The 22,461-nt window shown below is 45.1% G+C and overlaps 1 protein-coding gene across 1 annotated transcript in view; it reads left to right on the top strand.

Moving 5' to 3' along the window:
- TXNDC11 (thioredoxin domain containing 11) overlaps positions 1 to 22,461 on the top strand; it is a 65,232-nt gene that overhangs the window by 776 nt on the left and 41,995 nt on the right. The window contains 3 exon segments of the mRNA XM_077773264.1: positions 5,764 to 5,980; positions 9,587 to 9,684; positions 13,249 to 13,378. Coding sequence (XP_077629390.1) covers positions 5,764 to 5,980; positions 9,587 to 9,684; positions 13,249 to 13,378 — 445 coding nt within the window.

Raw genomic sequence — 22,461 nt, 5'->3', positions numbered from 1 at the left:
TGTCACAGAGGTGTCAGAGGTTTGGAAATTTTAGTGGAAAGAGAACGGGTTATAAGCATCATTGAGGATTTGCCTAGTGCCGGGTGCTGTGCTGTCAGCTGGGCGAAAGGGGTGTCTGTCCACGGGAGGGCTCAGCGGTACCCCTGGCTTGTACCTCCTAAATCCCAGGTGCACACAGCCCTAGGTACGACAACCAGCACTGTCTCCAGACATCGCCAAGTGTCCCCTGGGGAACAAAATTGCCTCCTTGGGAACTGTAGCTTACATCGAAACATTTATTCATTCAACCCATAATCCGAGAGCCTGGTATAGACTGTTTAAATCTCAATACCCAGTAAAGCCCGGATACATTCTTAGCCGTTCAGTTGATCGATGAAGAAATTGAGCTTTGGTCATGTTACAAAACTCACCACAAATCATACCCACCTATTAAGTGGCTGGCCTGGAATTTGAGTCCTTCGTTATTGGGTACTGGGCTCTTAACCTTGTGCTTTATCACGTGCTGCCCAAAGGAAAATGTGTCCAGTATCTTACAACATGATACTACAAAGTGTCACTTGGGTTCAAATTAGAAAGAGCGGACCCCCACCCCCGTCCAGGGGTAGGAAGCTTACTGACATCCGCTTGTTCATGTGTAGAAATAACTTTATGTTTGTTCTGAAGGAACATGACTTTAAATGGTTAAGGAAGCCCTTTCAGATTTGGGGAAGGAGGAATTGTGTAAATCTAGTTACCGGAGCCAGCAGAGCAAGGTCCCTTCCTGCTTCAGGCTAGGAGTGAGTCTAAGAAGTCAGGCTAGGAATGGCTGCTTGTCTGTCCGGCTACTGTGTGTGCCGCTGGCCAATCTGGACGGTCTGCCATTCAGTAGACAGATTGATTCTGTAGAGTCTCGTTTGATTGAAGCATGTCATGATACTGTTATATACTCGAACATTTCTGGCCCCCTTTTTCCATTTGACTTTTAAGACTTTTGCATTAATGAAGACAGAGGCTTCCAGGAGAGCAGGGCTTTAAAAAATTTTATTTTTATTAACAGCTCCAGGCTTAAAATCAGTGACAGCCCTCTTAGTGTTTGTGGCTTAGCTGGGTTCAAACCAGATAACATAAAGAAGGTTGATTTAGGGATGCTGGCTGGCTCAGTGGTTGAGCGTCTGGCTTTGGCTCAGGTCATGATCTCAGCAGTTTGAGAGTTCAAGCCTCACATCTGGCTTGCCACTGTCAGCGTGGAGCCTGCTTCAGATCCTCTGTACCCCTCTTCCTCTGTCCCTCCTTTGCTCGCTCTCTTTTTCTCGAAATTAAAAAAAAAAAAAGGTTGATTGGGGGTTGAAACAGTAATTGTGCATTTTGGGGCCTTTAACTTTTTTTTTCCCCTTCCCTTAGAGGAAGAGAGAGCACGCTCGAGCAGAGGAGAGGAGCAGAGTGAGAGCGAGCGAGTGAGAGAGAGAGAGAATATCTTAAGCAGGCTCCATGCTCTGCTCAGAGCCTAATGCGAGCGGGGGTCCATCCCATGACCCTGGTATCATGACCTGAGCCGAAACTAAGAATGACCCTTTAATCTTTATCTTACCTGCCTTTCTCTGTAGTGGATCTCCATAACTTCATCCTGCTCAGCTTTCCTTTCACCCTGATTTTGGAGGGGAAAAAAGCCGTGTGTCTGTATCTATATATGTACGTGTGCATATATTCATTTTGTTTTATTGCTTTTTGTAATTTCAAAGCTGCTTCCGACCCTCTTTGGAAGGAGGTGTAGGGGTGTGTGTTTCATATAAAATTTGGGAGCTGTGATGGCCTGTTTTGTTTGCAACCAGCCCTTAAGTCTTTTGTACCTGAGACTTAGCCTTCAAAGCTACAGGAAATCTTTGATCTAGATACAGTTTTTCAAAAACGTGTAGCAAATTTAAGGGTTAAAGGGAAACTTGTGACTGTTTCTGGTGGAGCAGAGGCAGATGTTTCTCTTCCCTGGTTAATGTTTCCCTTTTGATGGGCCGTATTGTGCCTGGCTGATTGAGCCTGGGACCTGCTCCGAGCATGTGGGGCAGTAATACTGAGTTGATCAGTAGCTTCTGTATGGCTGTCACAGACCTGCATTTTCCTTTGGTTTGCGTTATTAAACACCCCGCATGCAATTGGAATAGTAGAAAAGTAACTTCAAGGAGGGGAACTTTGGAGCTTTTGATAATGTGTCACACACAGGGCCTCCCTCACCTCTTTGCGTGGCTGCCTGTCATTTGGGTCTCAGCTTCAAAGATACCCTGTCCTCTGCCAAATCTCCCTGCTCAGTTTTCCACACGGTGGTCATACTTTTGTGTGTTTACGTGGCCTCTTTCCTTGAGAAGGAAGCCCCCTGGAACGTTCTCACGCCTGCGTACCTGTGGTGCACTTTCTGAAGCACAGTAACATGTGCTTGATGAACATTTCTTTAATTATTGTGTAAGTGACCCGGATTTTCAGGTTAAGACATTTTACATAGACAGAGCACCCCGATTGCTGGGTTGAGATGTTACCGTGAGTGAATACATAGATTTGCTCTTCTGGTACCGCTTCTTTACGATATTAATAGTTTCGGGTTAAATTAGGGAAGTAGTAATTTTACATCTGTCTTCTTAATTCAGGAAGCTAACACCTTCTCGATGTAGAGGAGGGTGTGGGATTCCTTCCCTGGTGCTAAAGGACCCAAGACTCTTAGAGGAGTTTGGGCCTTGGGTGTTTATGTTCTCTTGTTTGGATCTAAACACCCGTCTGTCTGTCTGCCGTGTGGTTCAGAACTTTCCTTCTCGTTCTTTCTTACTGCTCCTTTGCTGTGTTCTGAGAAACCAGATTACCAAGTTCTTTTGAGCACATCTGTAAAGTTAGAACATAATGATGTGGCCCTTAGGATCATCCCCAGTAAAACACCTGGGCCTCTGGTACTTGGATTCTGAGTGTTCCTAATCATGTATATTTGTATGGGTTTGTATTTAACTTGCATTTGTATGTGTTCAGGTGAGGTGAGTAGGGTAGGTTTGTTCATTTCACAAATGATTGAACTTCAGAGGACCAGGAACCATGAATAGTGAGGGTGATGGTGGAAAAGTTAGGGTTCTTGCCCTCATGGAGTTACTGACGTGGTCGAGTAGATAAATCATCAGTAGAAGAAATAAGTTACTGATCGTGGTGAGCGGTATAAAGACTAGGAATAGGGAGCTGAGAGAAAAAATTAGGGCTCCTACCTCGGGTAGAGCTGTCAGAGCAAGCTTCACTGAGGAGGCAGCAGACTGGCCATGCTTTTTTCCTCATCAGCTTCATCATGGTAGATTTTACATCCAGTAAAATTACACATTTTACATGTACAGGTTGATGACTTGATAAATTTAACCACCTCCATGCTCTCACTCGAGATGGAGAATGCTTCCTTCTCCCCAGAAAGTTTCCTTTCTGGAAATGCATGAGTGCATTCATGTTATATGCATTCTTTAGTGTCTGGCTTCTTTCATTTGGTGTAATTCTTTGGAGACTGATCCAATTATAGTATGTTTCAGTTCTTTTTTTTTTAAGCTTTATTTATTTATTTTTGAGAGAGCGAGAGAGAGAAATGTGCACACATGTGTGTGAGAGAGGGAATCCCAAGCGGACTCTGCACTCTCGGTGGAAAGCCTGACACATGGGGCTCGAATCCACGAACTGTGAGATCATGACCTGAGCCAAAGTTGGACACTTAACCAAAAGAGCCACTCCCACTCAGGCGCCCCTGTTTCACTTCTTTTGTTGAGTAACATTTAATTATAAGAATATATCTAATTTTATTTTTTTACCTAATAAGTTGCTCCAGTTTCCTTATGCATACTGTTTAATTTCTTTTCCCACCCTTATGCTTTCATCCTATATATTTATGTTTAAAATGTGTCTTTTTTAGGTAACATATGGTAGGTCTTGCTTCACTATCCAGCCTGGCATTCTCTTCTTTTTTTTTATTTAAAAAAAAAAATTTTTTTTTAATGTTATATTTATTTGTAGGAGAGAGAGAGACAGCGTGAGCAGGGGAGGGTCAGAGAGAGAGGGAGTCACAGACTGAAACAGGCTCCAGGCTCTGAGCTGGCAGTCAGCACAGAGCCCGACGCGGGGCTCGAACCCACGAACCGCGAGATCATGACCTAAGCGAAAGTCGGACGCTTAACCGACTAAGCCACCCAGGCGCCCCTGGCATTCTCTTCTTAATTGGATGGTTTAGTCCTTGTATGTTTAATGTAATGATTGATATTTTTTCTAACTTTCTGGCTATTTGTTTTCCATTTTTGTTCCTTTCTTGGTCTTTTTGCCTTTTGGGTTAATTGCATATTTTCTAGGGTCCCATTTTTATTCTGTTGGTTTCTTGGCTACACCACCGTTATGGTTTTATGCATGTTAGTGCAGATGTGTGAACAGCTCAAGATGCTCATTAGGTTCCTTTCGCAAGATGTTCATTAGGTTCGTTGGCGACCTCAGCCAAGACCTTTTTGTCTTGATTGGAAAAGTAGTGGCAGCTCTGTGACTTCAGACCACTCATTCAGTTTGTCCTGTCTCCTCTTGATCTCTCCCTTTTGGGAACTTCAGGTACTCAGGAAGCCTGTTTTCCAGTTAAAACAGGCTATTACTTTGTTGTTCATCTTTATTAACCTTTGGATAATAATATTATGGTGGCTCAGTCAGTTAAGTGTTTGACATTGGCTCAGGTCATGATAATCGTGGTTCGCGAGTTCAAGCCCCGCACTGGGCTCTGTGCTGGCAGTTCAGACGCTGGAGCCTGCTTCAGAATCTGTCTCCCTCTATCTCTGCCCCTCTCCTACTCGCCCTCTCTCTCAAGAATAAATAACCATTAAATTTTTTTTTTTTAGAAAAATTACTTTACCAGAAAAGTGAGCTTATTCAGGAATAGCTGAGAATTGCTATCTGCGACATGCAAGCTATGCCAAGCCATAAGCAAGTCCCACAGACAAAGGAGAGGGACATTATTTTATGGAGGGGGATGAAGTTGGGAGGTGTTGTTGTGAATGAAAGTAAATTGGAGGGAAGCAAGAGTTCAGGGGGATGACAGTTTTTCATTGGCTCATTGCTGTAGTAGTCCATTTTTGGTAGGAGATGTTAACATGTTTTCCTGTTGGTGCCCATAATTCTTTTCCTGTTGAGGATTCTTCTGTTGGAGTCTGTAATTGATCATTTTCCCTGTAATTAACCTGGAGAGGCATTGGCTCCCCCTTCTGGCCTCCCACCTCCATTATAGTGATGCTTCCCGATATATATTAGTTCTCCCAGAATGCCCTGGGTAAGTAAGTACAGGCCAACTCCAGTTAATAATGTTTTCTGGCAGTTGAGTCGATTGTAAGAATTTGCCATAAAAATCTTACTAGTGGTGCCTGCCTGTGCTCCCTCCCCTAGTTCTGAGCAACCTCCCTGGTCGTTCTGAAGTTGTTCAGTGGCTCCTCCTGCTGCAGAGAGCTGAGGATGGGGTGTTTTGGGTGTGGAAGGAAAGAATATACGTTATTCCAAGACTCCTTCTCTGCTGCCTTTCCACCCCACACCTGGGGAGACAGTATTAGAAAGTCGCTTTAGGCACATTATTTATTTATGTCTTGCGTTCTCTCAGCCAAATATTGCCTTGGCACAGAATATTTCTTACTCCTGGGCAATGTTTTGGGAACTCCATTTTCTTATTCAAGAGATTTGTCTCTTACGCTCTGTTCTCCTTCCACACGAAGCCGTTATTAGAAGGTGAACTTAGCAATCTTGTTTGTGTTTGCTCTTTTTTAGTCGAGCAAAAGATGTGATAGTACCAGCAAAGCCACCTGTCAGCTTTTTCTCTTCGAGGTCTCCGGTTCTTGACCTCTTCCAGGGGCAGCTGGACTACGCAGAGCATGTCCGCCGGGATTCCGAGGTGGTGCTGCTGTTCTTCTACGCGCCATGGTGTGGCCAGTCCATCGCGGCCAGGTCCGAGATTGAGCGGGCAGCGAGTCAGCTTTCAGACCAGGTAATGCTGACGTGGGGCCTAAGCATTGCATGACTGTGTGGGGGCGGGTTGTTCCCGGAGTACGCCTTACCCAGCTGGCAGATGTAGGCAGGCTGAGGGCCAGGAGCCAGACTTGATTGATGGAAGAACCTTTGTAAAGAAAAAGGATTTCTGATTGTGAGGGTCGTAGTTGGTTAGAGGCAGGAGAGGGAGCGGATTGAGGCAGCTCAGTGCTCCCCTCAGGGGCCCATGCTGTTTGGTTTCAGCGCTGGAAAGCCTAGCTGACTATCCTTTTGATATTTGTTGATGACTTCCTTACCATAAGGCAAATTCACGTGTCGTGACTACAGCGTAACACTATGTAAAAATGCTTGGACCAGAGCTGCATGCAACAGGTAGTTCATGAAGGTCACCTGTGTGCCAGACAGAGGGATATATGGGCAGACGAGTACTCCCTATGGCAGCGGTTTTCAACTCAGTGGATCCCAGCTGCCACTTATAAAACAAGTATTTTATGATGTGCCATTTTATGTCCTGAAAAGGAATTCATAGATGATAAAATTTCCCTACACGTAGAATTTCAAGATACTCAATCCAACACACTGACTATTGCATAAAGGTGAGGGAAACCAAAGGAATGTATAATTAGATGATGTGTGTTTCAGTATGTAAATGCCCGGGCAGAGTAGTTTCTGGTCCCTTTATATGGAACTACCAGGGTGGGCAGTGTGAAATGCAGTTTCATAAAGGTGTGCTGTGTTGGAGACCAGTTACTGTAGTGGCTCTGCTCTCAGGGATGTCAGGTTCCTGAATGGTGAACGGCCCTTGGTAAAGGCTGGAGCCAGAGTCTTCTCTGCCCTCTATGTATATAGGAGCTGCCTTCCAGAGAAATTCGGTGAATACGAAAGCCGTGCTTTGGATTCACATAGAAAATGCAGTTGGGGCTCAGGCTTGAATAGTAACAAACAGGTTTCCCCCACACCATTGCTGTCAGGACCTTTAAAGCTGCTCTGGGATGATGCCACAGAGCCCCAGACCCATGCCTACCGTGGCCCCGGCCCACCACGTGCCCCGCAACTTCCGGGTCATTGCCACAAGCACGAGAGCACCCGTCGCGGGGAGCTGGGGCCCCAAGTCTTTGGAACTGTGGGTTGGTTCTTCTTAGAAACAATGTTATAAGTGCTGGGGAGGCTTTCTGCCCAGCCTGGCAAAGCCTTTTGAACCATTATATGTATCCCTGCATGTGGTGCAAAGCTCTGTTTGCAAATCTGGCTCCTTATAGGGGCGCCTGGGTGGCTTAATTAAGTGCCTGACTTCAGCTCAGGTCATGATCTCACGGTTGGTGGATTCAAGCTTCATGTCGGGCTCTGTGCTGACAGCTCGGAGCCTGGAGCCTGTTTCGGATTCTTTGCTTCCCTCTCTCTCTGACCCTCCTCTCCTCATGCTGCCTCTCTCTCTTTCTCAGAAATAAATAAATCATTTAAAAGAATAAAAATAAATAAATCTAGCCTCTTGTAACTTTATTTCCTATGACATGGACTCTGAGAGGGTGTGATTCTGTGTTCTGACTTGGGACGCAGGGGATTGATCAATTCCTCTGCTCCCTTTACACCCCTCCTGTTTTAAAAATGGCTGTTAAGAGCTGCTCCTGGCTGGCTCAGTTGGCAAAGCATGTGACTCTTGATCTTAGGGTCATGAGTTCAAGTTGGGGCAGTAGAGCTTACGTTAAAAAAATGCTAATAATCGAACTGGGTAGACAGTTCGAGGGAGGAGACAGGAACTCTGATGGAGCACGGGGACGCAGGCGATATGTTAGCCTAAAAGAAATCACCACTCCCTTTCCCAGGCCTTCCCCCTGTTTGCTGAAATTAGAGAACATGTGGAGGACATGGGGAGAATCTGCTGTGTTCTAGGGTGTTGGTCATTGGCTGTCTACCTGTCGGCTGAAGCAGTGTGTTCTTCCGAGTGAGTGTGGGAAGGGCGTGCTGGTGTGCCGGGCGCCGAGCTGCGTCTCCCGGCCGCTCTGCGGGCTGGTGCGGGCGTCCGTGCTGTTGGGAGCCACCTCCATGGCGGACCAGCTGTGGCTGCAGAGCCCCTGACACGTGGTGGGGTGACGGTGCTGTCCACCGCTGACGGGCACTGCTTTTTCACATTTTTCTCCCAGCTCCTTCCAGATTGAGAGCTTAGATTATTCTGTGTTCTCACCAGGGAGAAGGAGGGGGTTTATTCTTGGAAACAGGCAAAAATCTTTTGAGCTGCACCGCTTAGTAAAATTTGCAAACGTGGTAGAGTGTGCCCTATTTTTGAATAAAAAAATGAGATGTCTCCTGAAGTAAAGAAACGGTGGCTTTTCTGTTTTCATAAATGGACTCTAGAAGGAGTTTCATAGAGCTTCCCCAGGGGTCAGAGCAACACTGCTATCCGTTAAGTGTAAGGAAGGCATTTGAAAGTGGTTTTCTATTTGTAGTTTTCATATTTTTTCCAATATTCTTAGGAAAATTCCTTCACACAGCAAACACGGAAGAGTTTTATATATACCTGCTACGTAAATTGTGCTGTTAACGTTTTATTTTGCTTGTTTTAGCGTGTACTTGTTCATCTCACTGTTCCTCTAGTCAGTGGTTCCCACCGAGAGGAAGTTGTCTCCCCAGAGAGCCCAGGGCAGTGTTTGGGGCCGTTTTTGGTTACCGCTGCTTGAGAGGCCAGGCCGCTGGCGTGTAGTGGGTAGAGGCCAGGCTGCTGGTGGACACTGCACGTCCAGGGTGGAGGATGGGCCCTCACAGCAGAAACGCACGTAGCCCAGGCCCTCCTGACGACGGAAGGCCAAAGTGTCCGTCGTGCCAATGTCGAGAAACTGCTCTAATCTATTAACTCATCTTGGTTTTGGGACATTTCACAGTAGATTGCAGATTTAAATACTTCTGCGTCTACCTGTAAATATGCATTTAATTCATATTTTTGCTGTTTAATATTACATTTTAGAGCATGCTTTAATTATCTCTTATCCTTAATCAATTTTAATGTAGTTATTAAAAGTGGTCCTTTGGCATTTGTGATGTTTCATTTGCAGGGAACTCTTTTTTTCCTTCTCACAGGCTGAGTCTGACTATCAAAAGACTCAGCCTGTTTGCTCATTGACTTTAGAATTCAAAGCAAATCTGGGCACCTGGTGACTCTGTCGGTTAAGCGTCCAACTTCGGCTCAGGTCATGATCTCACGGTTTGTGAGTTCAAGCCCAGCATCGGGCTCTGTGCTGACAGCTCGGAGCCTGGATCTTGCTTTGGATTCTGGTCTCCTCTCTGCTCCTCCCTTGCTCTCTCTCTCTCTCAATAATAAATAAACATTGACACATTTTTTTTTTTTTAGGATTCAAAGCAAATTGTTTCTCTCTTGGGCTACTAAACTATAAAATGCTACTAAAATGCTAGTTTCCCAGCTAGACACTATATATGAGCCTTTCATTTTAATTGCAGTCGTAAATGATGATCTTTGAATACTCGAAATCGTTTTTTTCACACTTTCTGTTTCAGAGAGGAATGGTTGCATTTCTATAATTTTATCTTTCAAATCTTGGTAATTTTTCGGCTGTTATTTATAGTCACTGGAAACCTTTTGTTGGCTTTGCAGGTGTTGTTTGTGGCGATTAACTGTTGGTGGAACCAGGGGAAATGCAGAAAACAGAAGCACTTCTTCTATTTCCCCGTAATATACCTGTACCATCGAAGGTAAGAACTGCTGACCAGTTTTGTGGTTGTGATTTCTCATTCCAGTTGAGTTCCAAAGTAAATTCTTTTGTCTGTTTCAAAGTATTAGATATTCCCTGTAGGAAACTGAGGAAATGCAGAGAAGTAAAAAAAAAAAAAAAAACAAAAAAAACGAATAAAAGGATCTGGGTGTTTCATCAGCCCTACATAATCGCTGCGTGTTTTTGTTGATACCCTCCTGTGACTATACACACCCAACCTCTTTTTTTTTTTAATGAAAAAAAAAAGGATCGTGTAGCAACAGTGTTTTCTAAACTGCTTTTTCTTGTTTTTGTGAAAATCTTCTCATGCCGTTACATAGTCTGCAGCATTGTTTCTGGCTACCCCATTGTGTGGCTGTACATTTCGGATACTCTACGAGTATTTTATTGTATGAAAACACACAGAAGTCCTTATCCTGTTACCTGGCAACATAGCATAGTCGGGAGGGAGTCTTAGCACCCTTTCAACTGGGAAGAAAATTATGATGAGTCCGCAGTCTGGTGCATAATACTGAAATCCAGAGAGCTCTGAAAACTTAAAAGGTTTGCGTGAATTTTGTCCCCCAATGCATTCATCTAGCCCGAAGTGACCAGGGGCTGCCTTTAGTCTTTATCCTGCTCAGGGAGTCAGTTTATTCTGCACAAATCTTGATGTTTGAGTTTGAAGTCCTGCCCAGACCTTGCTGTGTGTGTTAAATAATGCCTAAAATCTGACGTGAAGAATTTTGAAGATAGGAGATGGCTTCAGGGTGATCGGCTTTAAGTTTGTTAATGAAGGTGAAATGGGTAATGAAGATTTCATTAGGAGGAGCTTTACTTTTTATGCCTTATTTTTTTCGCTCCCTCTGTCGGCACTTCCTGGGCTTTCATCAAGGGGGATTTATAACAGGCGTCAAGCTATCATTTGTGGACTGTCTGTCATGGTCCATCACACTTCATGTTTCCCGTATAAAAATGTTGTGTGGCACATAGTGTTGTTTTTTAGGAGCTATTAAATAATATTTTAAGCAAAAATGGACTTTTTTACCCCATCTCCATCTTCAAAGTTTCTTCTAGATATAAGAATCCTCAGAAGGTGACGTGTTATATTTGAAGACGTAAAAGCTCTGTGCCCTGTAATGGGATAAATAGGCTTGCCCTGCGAAGGCCCCTGCATTTCTTTTCTGGGGGTGGGGTGGGGTGGAAGGGCTAGGAAGTAGGGCAGAGGTGCCTAGCCAGGAGGATAGGCCTTGCGAGCCGAGGTAACCAAGCCAGCTGCCTAGAGGTGGGCTCAGCTCGATGTGACAGTACAGTCAGGATGGGTCCCTTGAACTGAGTACAGAACAGCATTTGGGGTTATACGGCTCTGCAGTGTATTGTCTCAGACTGTGCTCTTAGGTTTATAGAAAGATTGCAAGGACATACAAGGAACTTCAGAAACGTCTAGTCCCACTTTGTCATTTTCCTGATGCGGGGTTTGAGGTTGGGTACTCCCCTTGAAGTGCTTGCTCCTCATCTTTGCCTGTTCAGTTTTACTTGTTTAAATTAGTTCGGACCTATTAATAATCCTTTCAGTATCCACTATTCCCAGTGTACCCAAAACAGAAGGAAGTGCTAAGGCACAGAAATACCTAAAAAGTGACCTTTTCATCTTCTGTATAAGAACCTTCCAGTCCTCTGTTTTGTATGTAACGCTTACGAATGGATGTGTTTCTTCACCCAGGCTCTCCTGTGACCAGTCAGTAGTCTTGAGGTTGTTTTGGGTAATAGCGCTTGCAGATGTGGCCCTTGGGCCTCCTCACTGGGCAGACCATTGCAGCTTGTATTTTTCTTGTTGATGGTGGTTTTGTAATGGCTAAACTAATGTAGTAGTAGCTGCTTGAAGAAATTAATAGACTTTCTGTTTTGCTTAAGTAGATTCCATTTTTTGGCGTGTGTCGATGCCAGTCACTAAGAAAGTTTATTACAGGGTCCGAAGCAGGGAGTGGTTTCTTAAACACTCTGCACGAGGCTCCGCAGCCCTGGACCAGCCTGTCCCGTGGTTGCGTGCGCTCTGCATCCTGCTTCTGAGGTATTCTCCGCTTTCACAGTCACTGGGGTCCTGAGAGCCCCCCTGCGGGAGCCTGTTTGCCTGAGGAGATGAGGTTTCCAGACTTTTGGCTCCTTTTTGCTGAAGAAAACACATTATCAGATGATTTTTCAATTTCTTCCTTTAAATGAAAAATTGTTGGTAGCTGATGGGGTTGTGCTGGTGGTAGTTTTTGAACTTGTTAGTGACGAGTCTTGAATTGATAGAACCGTTAACTCCGTCTCCCAGGTGTGCACATAGCGTGCCGTTGTTACTTTTCTCATGCTAATATTCTTCTGTTTGGCATCATATTTTGCAGTACACACTGAAGAATTGTGTTCATTGCATCACATTATATGTGTGTGTTTGTTTATGTAACCATTTACTATTGGGAGCTCTCAGCATTTATGTAATTCTTCACTCTGTTTAGTGTTGCAGTAAGCAGCCAGCACAATGTCCGTTTCTATTGAGTCAGAAGAAGGTTATGCAGTCACTGAATTTCACCTCACTCCATTGCCGCACCTCATGCCCTTCAGTTACATTTGAGCAATGTCTGTTTTGTGTAAGATCGAAGAAAGCCATGTGAGGATTCTGATTCGCTTAGAAGGATAAGTGAATGTTGGTATTATTGTTTAGCAATGCTAAATCAAATTCCTATGCGTCCCTAAGCTGGAAAGGAAAAGAAGATCATTTTTGCAGGTCCCTGACTTTGTCCCTTTACGTAATCTTTTTTTGTTGCAATAAAGCTTTAATAGGTTTAAGGTTATTTAGTGATCCCTTATGTAAGTGCCTGTGGGAATATTTAATAAGTACATTTTAGTAGGTCAAGGGCCAACTGCGTAGCTTCTTTTTTATTTAAGAGTGATTGTATGGGGCGCCTGGGTGGTTCAGTCGGTTAAGCCTCCAACTTTGGCTCATGGGTTCAAGCCCTGACTTGGGCTCTGCGCTGACAGCTCAGAGCCTGGAGCCTGCTTTCAATTCTGTGTCTCCCTCTCTCTCTCTGCCTCTCCCCCACTTATGCTCTGTCTCTCTCTCTCAAAAATAAATAAACAATAAAAAAAATTGAAGCGTGATGTGTAAAAGTAAATTCTGCTTGCTGAATTATGTAGTTAAGATCCTGGAATCCTTTAGCAGTTTTGGTCAGTTTCCAGGATTGCCTTTCTGTTTGGTTTTGTTTTTTAAAGAACTACTGTGTTGGGAATTGTTTTTCTTCAGAAGCCAGGATGAATGTTTTTTGTTTTGAAATTCCGTTGCAGTTGAGCTAAGCTCATAGGACAGTAGTGGCTGTGTGTACCTTCCCCCACGTTAAGCGCTTAGTTGGGTCTCTATTCACCTGCCGGGACACAGAAGGCTCTTTACCTGTGAGGCAGTCAGGATCCTCAAGCGAGACGTTTGCGTTTTGTGGTGTTGATGATTTCAGCTCTACGTAACAGGTTTAATGCATGGTGTATTATTTTTATTTGTTTTTTATTTATTTTTTATTTTTTTTGGTACTAGTTTTGGACCAATCGAATACAAAGGCCCCATGAGTGCTGTTTACATTGAGAAGTTTGTCCGCCGGGTGATGAAACCACTTGTCTACATCCCATCTCAATCAGAATTACTAGATTTTCTCTCAAACTACGAGGTACTTGTCTTTCATATCTCCTCCCGTCCCCAAGGCTCCACCGGGTGGTGTTGGATTGTGTTTATTGGAAGGGTTTTTTTATACCTCCTGATTTGCAGCAACGAAAAGACCGCATTATAGATAAGTTCCAATCAAATGCTTTTTGAGGTACTTGATTGTAGGGACGGTTTGGCCCAGTGAGTTTTAAGAGAAAAGAACACTTGTAAAGCCTTGTGAATTTTTCACTTGGGAATTTCCAGCAGAGTTTCTGTTTGTCTTATGATGAACTTAGAGCATGTAAGAATTGCCGTAGAAGTTACCTGCACCTGCATGTGTGTGAGCATTGTGTTTGACGCTTCGTGTGTATTCCTGTGAGCTCCTCAGTTTCCCGTGTCAGTTGTAGTTTACCTTTAAGAAAACTAGGAAAATGTGCCTTTCTGTTTAGTAAAGTGCGTAACTATTTCAAGGCCTCGTTAACAGAAAGCTTCCTAACGTGGCTTTTCTGCTACTTTCCCATTGGCAACTTCATCCCCTGATCAGTTATTTTTGTAGGATCATCAGTGTGTATTCAGGACAGCTTATTACTTGAGAGGCCAGTACCCAGCTCAAAATAACCTCAGTAGATTATAAGAATAGTTCACCAGCAAAATTCACCGGAGCAAGTGTAAATCACGTTTGGGTGCAGCAAGTAAAAATGGTACTTAGGTAGAACAAAATCAGTACCCTAAGTATCTGAGAGATAAACCGTATGAATCCAGACCTCACTGAGGGATTTAGTCATTGTGACTGGGTTGGATTTTACCTTTTGCATTAGGGAGGTTTTCTGTACACTGGACATGAATTTCTTTCACTGGGACATTATTTACAGCTTTTTCAGTCAAGTTAGCAACACTCTTATCGTGTTAACTGTGGGTAGATTCCCTGGGCAGCAGTGTTAATATCTAGTTATTCGACTTGTAAGTTCTCAGATGTCAATTAGTGTCCTTGGTCTCATGTGGATACCGGACAGGTTGCTGTGCCCTTCACGGGCTCGTCTCGTTCTGCCCGGGCACACTGGTGGGCGGGAGCCGCACTGGGAGGCAGGGCACCTGGGCCTCGTCCTTTGGCAGCACTAACTGGATCTGTGACTCACGTGCAGGCATCGGGGGCCTGGAGCAGGGTATTTCATCCGTAGGTGCAGTAATTGTGTGGTAAGTGGGTTTTCACATAGGTTTGCAGTAGGTGGCAGAGGCACGGAGGCAGGACAGCAAGATGGTGACGAATTAGGACTTAGACACCGAGCTCCATCGCTCGTTGGCTCTGTGGCCTGTGGGCTACATAATTTCTTTAAGCCTCCGTGGCTCATCTGTAAACGTAAGATGTGAAAATGCCTAATGGGATGTAGTCCCGATAAATGATAACTTATCAGTAGAAATGACATCGTGGAAAAATCCTGGATACTCAGCACTGTTGAGAGAACCCCTCAAGCGCATAGTACTTCCTGGAACTCCCTGCTTATCTAAGAAATCTTTTGTTTGCAGGGGCAGCGAGGTTTTCCTTCAGGTCAGCTCTGTAGGGACTTTTAGAGAACACTCTGCCTAGTTTTGCTTGAAACCTTCGGTTGTTTTTCTTGACATTTTCACTCAGTCTCTCTTAAAAAGTAAAGCGAGATGGCAGCAGGGCGATGGCATGTGTATGTACACACACACACACACACACACACACAAATATGGAGAAAGTTAAGATCATTTAGCCTTGTAATAAGAGCACCAAGAGGTGACTCTGTTACTATTTTCAAATGCCCTGTTGGAGATTGGTATCCAGAGAGTTCTCAGCCAGCGCGCAGCAGGGATCGCGTGATCAGGAGGACTCGCTAGAATTTGAGAGGCCTGCGTTTCATGCCTGACATTTGCAAGTCTCTGATTTCTGAGTTTTACACAGATTTTTCATCTATTCAGATTTCTCATCTGATTAAGCAATTGGATCAGATAATCCCTCCTGTCTGGATGGGGGAGGTTTAGAGGCTGGAAAGAGGCAGGCAGAAGCAGGTTCATCGGTTGTCGGTTGGGGAAGTCCTTTTTATTCATTATGTCCGTAGTGCCTCTGTGGTTGGATCTACAGGACAGGGACAGGCCCCCCTTAAGGACTGAGCCGCAAGGCTGAGGCCTTCCCTTTAGCCTCCGCGTTCTCTGCTCTTCAGCAGTGCTCCCGGAGACGGTGCTCCGAGCTTGGCACCAAGTCCACATCAGATGCAGGGATGTGTGTTGCTCGAGGCTGTTTCGCAGCCCACTCGGTCAGAGTGATGTGCAGCGGCGACGAGACTGCCTTGGAGACAGGAGTGTGGGGCCCTCGGCAGTTTCTGTCGGCCTCTAAAGCGCTTCCTCCCGAAGTGGTGGATGGCTTTTATCATGTCAGTATTACCTTTCACTGGGCTGCTTCTCAACGGAGATGAAATTGTGTGGTTGGCAAGTGACAGTATTTGATTAATGGTGGAAGAAATGGGGAGTCAGGCCCATCATGGGCCTGTGAACCATTCCAACGCTCATCTGTGAACCATTCCAACGGTGCATAGGTGAGGTCTCGGCTTCATACACACTCTTTTTTTTTATTGTTTTATTTATTTCTGAGAGGGAGACCGCGTGAGCAGGGGAGGGTTAGAGAGAGAGGGAGACACAGAATCTGAAACAGGCTACAGGCTCTGAGCCCATGTGGGGCTCGAACCCACGAACCATGAGATCATGACCTGAGCTGAAGTCAGATGTTTAACCGACTGAGCCACCTGGGCGCCCCTCATACACACTCTTTATGAGATGGCGCAGTGGCAGAATTCTAGCTCCAGAAATGAAGCCACTGTCAGGGCTTTGAGACTTGAGGAGAGAGAGGAAGGGTGAAGGGATTTTTGGAGGCCCCCGTACACTTGTGGGTGTTCCTCTTAGTTCAGGTTTCTCAACCTCAGCATGGTTGGCCCTCGGAGTCAGGTGATGCTGTGTTTGGGGCTGGGGCTGTCCCATGATTTCCAGAAGGTTTAGCAGCTTTCTTGGCCTCCACCTACTGGATACCAGTAGCACTCCCTTTCCCCGCTTAGCTGTGACAACCAAAAATAGCCAGGTATCGTCATATGTCCCTTGTGGGGTGGTGGGGGGGAGCAAATCACTGCAGTTGAGAACCTCTGTTCTAAGTTACTGTTTTCCCAAATAAGGCCTTAGATGTCTCGCAAGTATTAGTAAAAACACATCTTTTTTCATGCAGCACACAGAGTGCCACCATCTGATTGTTGCAAGCTTATCTGCCTGTAACAGGGCAGAGAGAATATGAAAATAAAGCAGTGCTTGACTAGAAAGTTTTGGAGTGCTCTCTGTGGAGGATTAGAGACAGGAGTGAGATATGGATATGTGTATATATATATATATATGTATATTTCATATATGTATGGGGGTTTTTTGGTTTTTGTGAATTTTGGAGAGCATACAAGCAGGGGAAATGGGCCAGGGTGGTGGGGGGATCTTCGAGCAGGCTCGAGGCTCAGTGCAGAGCCTGATCCAGGGCTCACTGTCATGACCCTGGGATCATGATTTGACCCGAAATCAAGAGTCAGACGCCCAACCAACTGAGCCACCCAGGCACCCCGGGAATGACTTGTATGGTCATCAGGAGAGCTGTCTCTGATACTTGACCTTTCAGTCAAATTGTTACTGCCCCTCCCCCAAAAGCATGCTTCCTAAGTATGTTAAGGATCCTGCTAATTTACAGATATCTTACTATGGAAGATACTTATTTCCATCAAGACCCTTATCTCCTTATTTATGTTTTTTATAAATAGGGATTTCAATATCTAGCGTGTTTAAATTTGAGTATACCAGAATTAGGCTAAGTCATTACTTAATCTTTCTGTGACGCATCTGAGATTTGTTAGAATGTTCTTGCCTTTTGCTTCTGTCTCTAGCTGTGTTTGTGACATCTTGTAGGAATGCATTTGGTAATTTCCCCTCATTACAAAAACCATTTTAAAAAAAAATTTTTTTTAATGTCTATTTATTTTTGAGAGAGAGAGAGAGAGTGAGAACAGGAGAGGGTCAGAGAGAGAGGGAGACACAGAATCCGAAAGCAGGCTCCAGGCTCTGAGCTCTCAGCACAGAGCCCACGCGGGGCTTGAATTCACATGAGATCATGACCTGAGCCAAAGTCGGATGCTTAACCGACTGAGCCACCCAGGCTCCCCTAGAAAAGCCATATTGATTAATTATGTTTGTCTCTTTTTAAAAAAATTTTTTGAATTCTTTATTTTATTTTTGAGAGAGAGACAGAGGGCGAGCAGGGGAGGAACAGAGAGAGAGGGAGACACAGAATCTGAAGCAGGCTCCAGGCTCTGAGCTGTCAGCACAGAGCCGGACATGGGGCTCGAACTCACAAACTGTGAGATCATGACCTAAGCTGAAGTCGGACACTTAACCACCTGAGCCACCCAGGTGCTCCTATAAGTTTGTCTTTAATCCAGATATTTGTGAGTATGGGCCGTTAGAAAATTGTGCCATTAGTATTTAGTACTTGGGAAGTGATGGTATTCTGAAATTAACAACTTTGATTGTAAACTTCTATTATATTGTCTGTATCCTGACCATATGTGTATATGCTTGTGTTGCTCTGATACCTCAAACCTGTCCAAATCCGTTTGTTTGTCATAAGCCTAGTTTTCTGTTGGTAGAGTGTGACTCTGAGCCCAGTTGCAATGTTTAGGAAAATTATTTTGCCTTTGACTTTACTGAACATCACAGAAAGACATTAAAGGGTGAATATTATAAATATTCTGTAAATCCCAAAATACTTAGCTGATTATTAGCAAACAAGAGTGTAAATTAGCACTGGTAAGTGCCCTCCAGTGTTCACATGCTTTTACTTCTGATCCTCCTAAAAGCCATGGGAGATAGAAATGATGAGATCCTTCTGAACAGATTCAGAAGATGGGGTACAGAGAGGGTATAATTTAACCCTCAGTGGAGACTGGACTGTGCCTGAGAGCTTCTTGCTTCCCAAGTTCTCCCTTGTATACAAAGAAATGTTTAAGGCCTCGGAGTTGAAACTTCACTATGCATGTAGAGGTTAAAACTTTGGATATTTAACTATTTTATGTCATTTTTGAGCCTTTCTCTTGTAAGATAAAAAAAAATTGAAGGTGTTGGCCTCTTCATTTGACTGCAGCTTTCTTACCTTCATTTTTAGGAATTTTTTTTTTTTAAAGAATGCTGATTAAGGATGGAGCCACGGCTATTTGAGCTCTGGGCAAAGCAGCAGAGTTTTACCATTTCCTGTTTTTAATTGGGTCATTGCATTTCTTCTGTAGAATTGGGAGTGTTCTATGATAACCACAGTATCGAGGCAGGGTAGGGTGTAGAATTTCCTTCCCAGATACACACTAAAATTGTACCTACCTTGGGGCGCCTGTTGGCTCAGTTGGAGTGTGCAACTCTTGGTCTCAGGATCATGAGTTTGAGCCCTGTGTCCGGTATAGAGATTACTTAAAAAAATAAAGTGAGATAAAAGAAATCATTCCTGCTTCGTACATAATGAATGTAGCTAAAAATTGAAGTAAACTTGCCAGACGGGGAAGTTTCCACTCTTGCCAGAAGAGTGGAAATCCTCTCGCTGGCAAACCATGTTAAGAAATTCTGCTTTCTGCAGTCACTCCAGCTAACTGTAGAATCCCTCTTCCTGGAGGGTTCTTCCTGCCTATTTGAGATACAGACAGGAACGTCTGGTTTATTACTTGTGGACAACATGGACCAACATGACACGGTCATTTTGGTGGCTGTTGAGTGGATAGGGAATAGGCTTCAATAATGGTGATGTCACTTGCAAGGTGACTAGATCTAGGGCTGTTCTAATTTTAATAGTTTTTTAGGCATCATTTGATTTTGGGATCACTAGCTTCTACATCAGTAATGCTTTCTTTGACAGATTCCTCTGATTTGTGCCTTACAGCCCACTCACCACATGCCAGCAGTATTATTTAGAACTCTTTCTTGTATTTGCAGCCAGAATAGTTTCTGATTTTTTATGAATGCCTGTAATTTGTCCATTTAACATCACTGATTCAGCATGCATCCTTTCATTTATTGTTAGCAGTTTTGGGCTCCACCATTGTTTTAAAATTTTTTAAATGTTTTATTTCTGAGAGAGAGAGAGAGAGAGCGAGCGAGCGAGCATGAGCAGGGGAGGGTCAGAGAGAGAGGGAAACACAATCTGAAACAGGCTCCAGGCTCTGAGCTAGCTATCAGCACAGAGCCCGACGCGGGGCTCGAACCCATGAACCGTGAGATCTGACCGACTGAGCCATCCAGGTGCCCCTCCACCATTGTTTTAAGTTTAAGTGGGATGGGGAGAATCCTAGGAATCTTTTGGTAGGGGAAGCAGGTGTTAGGGAAACTGCCAGGTGAGAGAGAAAACCGGGCACTTTGGAGGACACCGTAGTAGAATGCCTGGCACCTGCTGTTGTCCTGTCGTTCGTTAGTAAGAGCCAACTCTGAATGTTGAGCACATTAATAGATACTGCCCCTGCCAATTCGTAGTTTGATAGCACTGTGAGTGAAACGGTTTTAAATTTTCTAGGTGTGAGTTAACATTAGTATAGAAAGAGTTCAGTTGCCACGGAGTAGAAACACACCGAGGTAACTATCCTCACGGCCACTAGAGGGCGTGTTCACCATCTGCGACGTTTGTACCACGCTGCAAATGGTGTTTACTTAGCGGAGAACTCTTAAGCTGATGAGGATTTGCTGGCCTCCTCTAAATAGCCTGTTTCCAACCTCATTATAGCAGGTGCTGAATATACTGCACCCCATGGAATGGAATTAAAAACCCGCAAGCTGGGTCAAGTTATAATCTCGTCCTCCTCAGGTTTTATTCTTTGCTAAATTGTCAGCTTAATGGAGGGGCTTTGTCTCCTTTATCCTTTTATCTCCATTCTTTCGCTCGTTCATGGGTGTTTACTTCATACCTGTTCCGTGCCAGGTGCTGTCTGAGCGAGGTATGTAGTGATGAACGAGAGAGACCCTCAGTTTCGTGGGGTGAACACGGAGATAAACAATGAACAGGGACACAGACAGGTGCAGGGAGTTGAGTAGCATCCTCCCCAAACTCCTCATTTCCTCCCCGCAAAGTCAGAATGAGGCATTATTTGGAAAGAGGGACTTGACAGGTGTCATTCGTTAAGGATCATAAGGTGAAATCATCTTGGACTTAGGGCGGATCCTAACCCCACTGGGACGCTGAGACACAGGCAGGAAGGCGGTGTGAAGACAAAGGCAGACATGGGAGGGGTGCAGCCGAGGTCCCTCGGGAGCCACCGGAAGCCAGGAGGGAGGCAGGGAAGGATCTTCCTCAGAGCCTCCAGGTGGGCTGGTCCCAATACCCCCCCTTGATTTTGGACTCCGGGCCTCTAGAACTTGAGAATGAATCTCTGTTGTTTGAAGCCACCTCGTGGGTGGTAATTTGTTACACGGCAGCTCTAGGAAACCGACACACTGGTCGTTTCAGATGAGGGCCCCAAAGACAGATACAGAGGAGGGGGAGGAGAGGCGGGAGGGGGGAGGTAGGGCGGAAGTGTTGGAGAAGGCAGAGAAGGCCTCTCGCAGGGAATGAGCTTTGAGCAGAAACTGACAGTGCAGCCTGTGTGTGGCCCGGCCCTGAGGAAACTTGGCGAAGGCGCTCCAGGGGGTGGGAGCAGCCAGTCGGTCGGAGGTCCTGAGGCGGGAATGGGACTGTGGAGCCGGAGCAGAGGGGAGGCTGGCAGGAGACAGGTCCCGGAGGCCTCCTGCTGCTGCCGTGTGTCCTGCTTACACCTGTGGTTAGTGGCACACGTGGAAGAGGAACCCTGGCATTTGAGTTCCTCTGACTGATCTCGAGGTGGCTGGGTAAGCACCCCGGGAGCGGTGGGCTCACAGGGACTCTGGGGCTGGAACGTGGGGATGGGGACCTCCCACGTGGGTCAGCCTCCGGCGAGAAGGGACGGCCTGGGTGCCCGCGCCTGGCTCCCGTGTCCGCCAGCTGGTCCCAGGGCCTTGCAGGTGTGCGAGGGCGGGATAGCGTCGTCTGCCCTGTGGCGGCCCCGGGTGTGTTTGCGGCCGAGCAGACGAGGGGCCCAGATCCAGCAAGGTCCTCGTGTGCGACTCTGTGGGTTGTGTTCCCCAACCCCCCCTTTTCCAGATTTACACAGAACCGTGGAGGCCAAGCATGGCTGCGAGACAGCGAAACTCTAGGGACGTGGTCGGGGTATTTGTTTTATTTACAGCATGACCAGAGCCAAGTTAGTACCACTTCAGTGGTAACTTGTAGTAGAAATAAACAGGTGATTATCACCTCACTTTATTATTTTTTTTATTTTGAAATAGTTCCAGTTACATTCTCAAACATGCCAACTTTCCAAGTTGAATTTAGCAGACCGTGAACGGTCCTGTCAATATTTGAAAAACAATACTTGAAGTCCACTTTGCCCATTTCCTGTGTTCGAAGTGGCTCTTGTTTGACAATTCCTGTAGCCTTTTATCATCTCCTGTAGGGGTTGAATCTCAGGCTTTTCATTCCTTCGGCAATGAAAAGTGAAAGTAATTTTTCTCATGAGGTTGTTTGCTTTGTATCGTTCAAGGAATTTCTGTGGTCAAACTGCATGAACATTTCAATACCAGCTCTTCCGAAGCGAGTCTCGTCTCCTTCATCCAATCTTCATGGCTCCTCGGAAAATGGCAGTGACGCAGGCAACAAGAATAAACCTTTATTTTACACCGTAGCGGTGTCTACACAGGACCCCTGCAGAGGGTTCAGCCATTACTCGTTTTTAAAGGTTTAATCTGGGTTTTCCTCGAAGACTCAATTCAGATTTTTCTTATTGCTGTATGCACATGTGGGTGTAAACACGCGTGTGCTTGCGTCATGGACATAGATACATGTGTGCTCACAGGGAATATGTCCACTTCTCACACGAGAAGAGGGCTGAAATTCAGCTTATTTAATTTTTAGCCACGAAAGTTTTATTAATATGTAGAATGAATTTATTCCATTTGATTTTGGTTTGGAAGATTGGTCAGAATTGAAAGAAACTTAAATGAGTCTGTTTTCCATCAGTTTCCATTTTT

The sequence above is a fragment of the Crocuta crocuta genome, unplaced genomic scaffold (assembly GCF_008692635.1).
Source record: "Crocuta crocuta isolate KB4526 unplaced genomic scaffold, BGI_CrCroc_1.0 scaffold16, whole genome shotgun sequence".
NCBI classification, from domain to species: domain Eukaryota; kingdom Metazoa; phylum Chordata; class Mammalia; order Carnivora; family Hyaenidae; genus Crocuta; species Crocuta crocuta.
The sequence above is the reverse complement of the archived record's forward strand: the minus strand, read 5'-3'. Positions and strand labels throughout refer to the sequence as shown.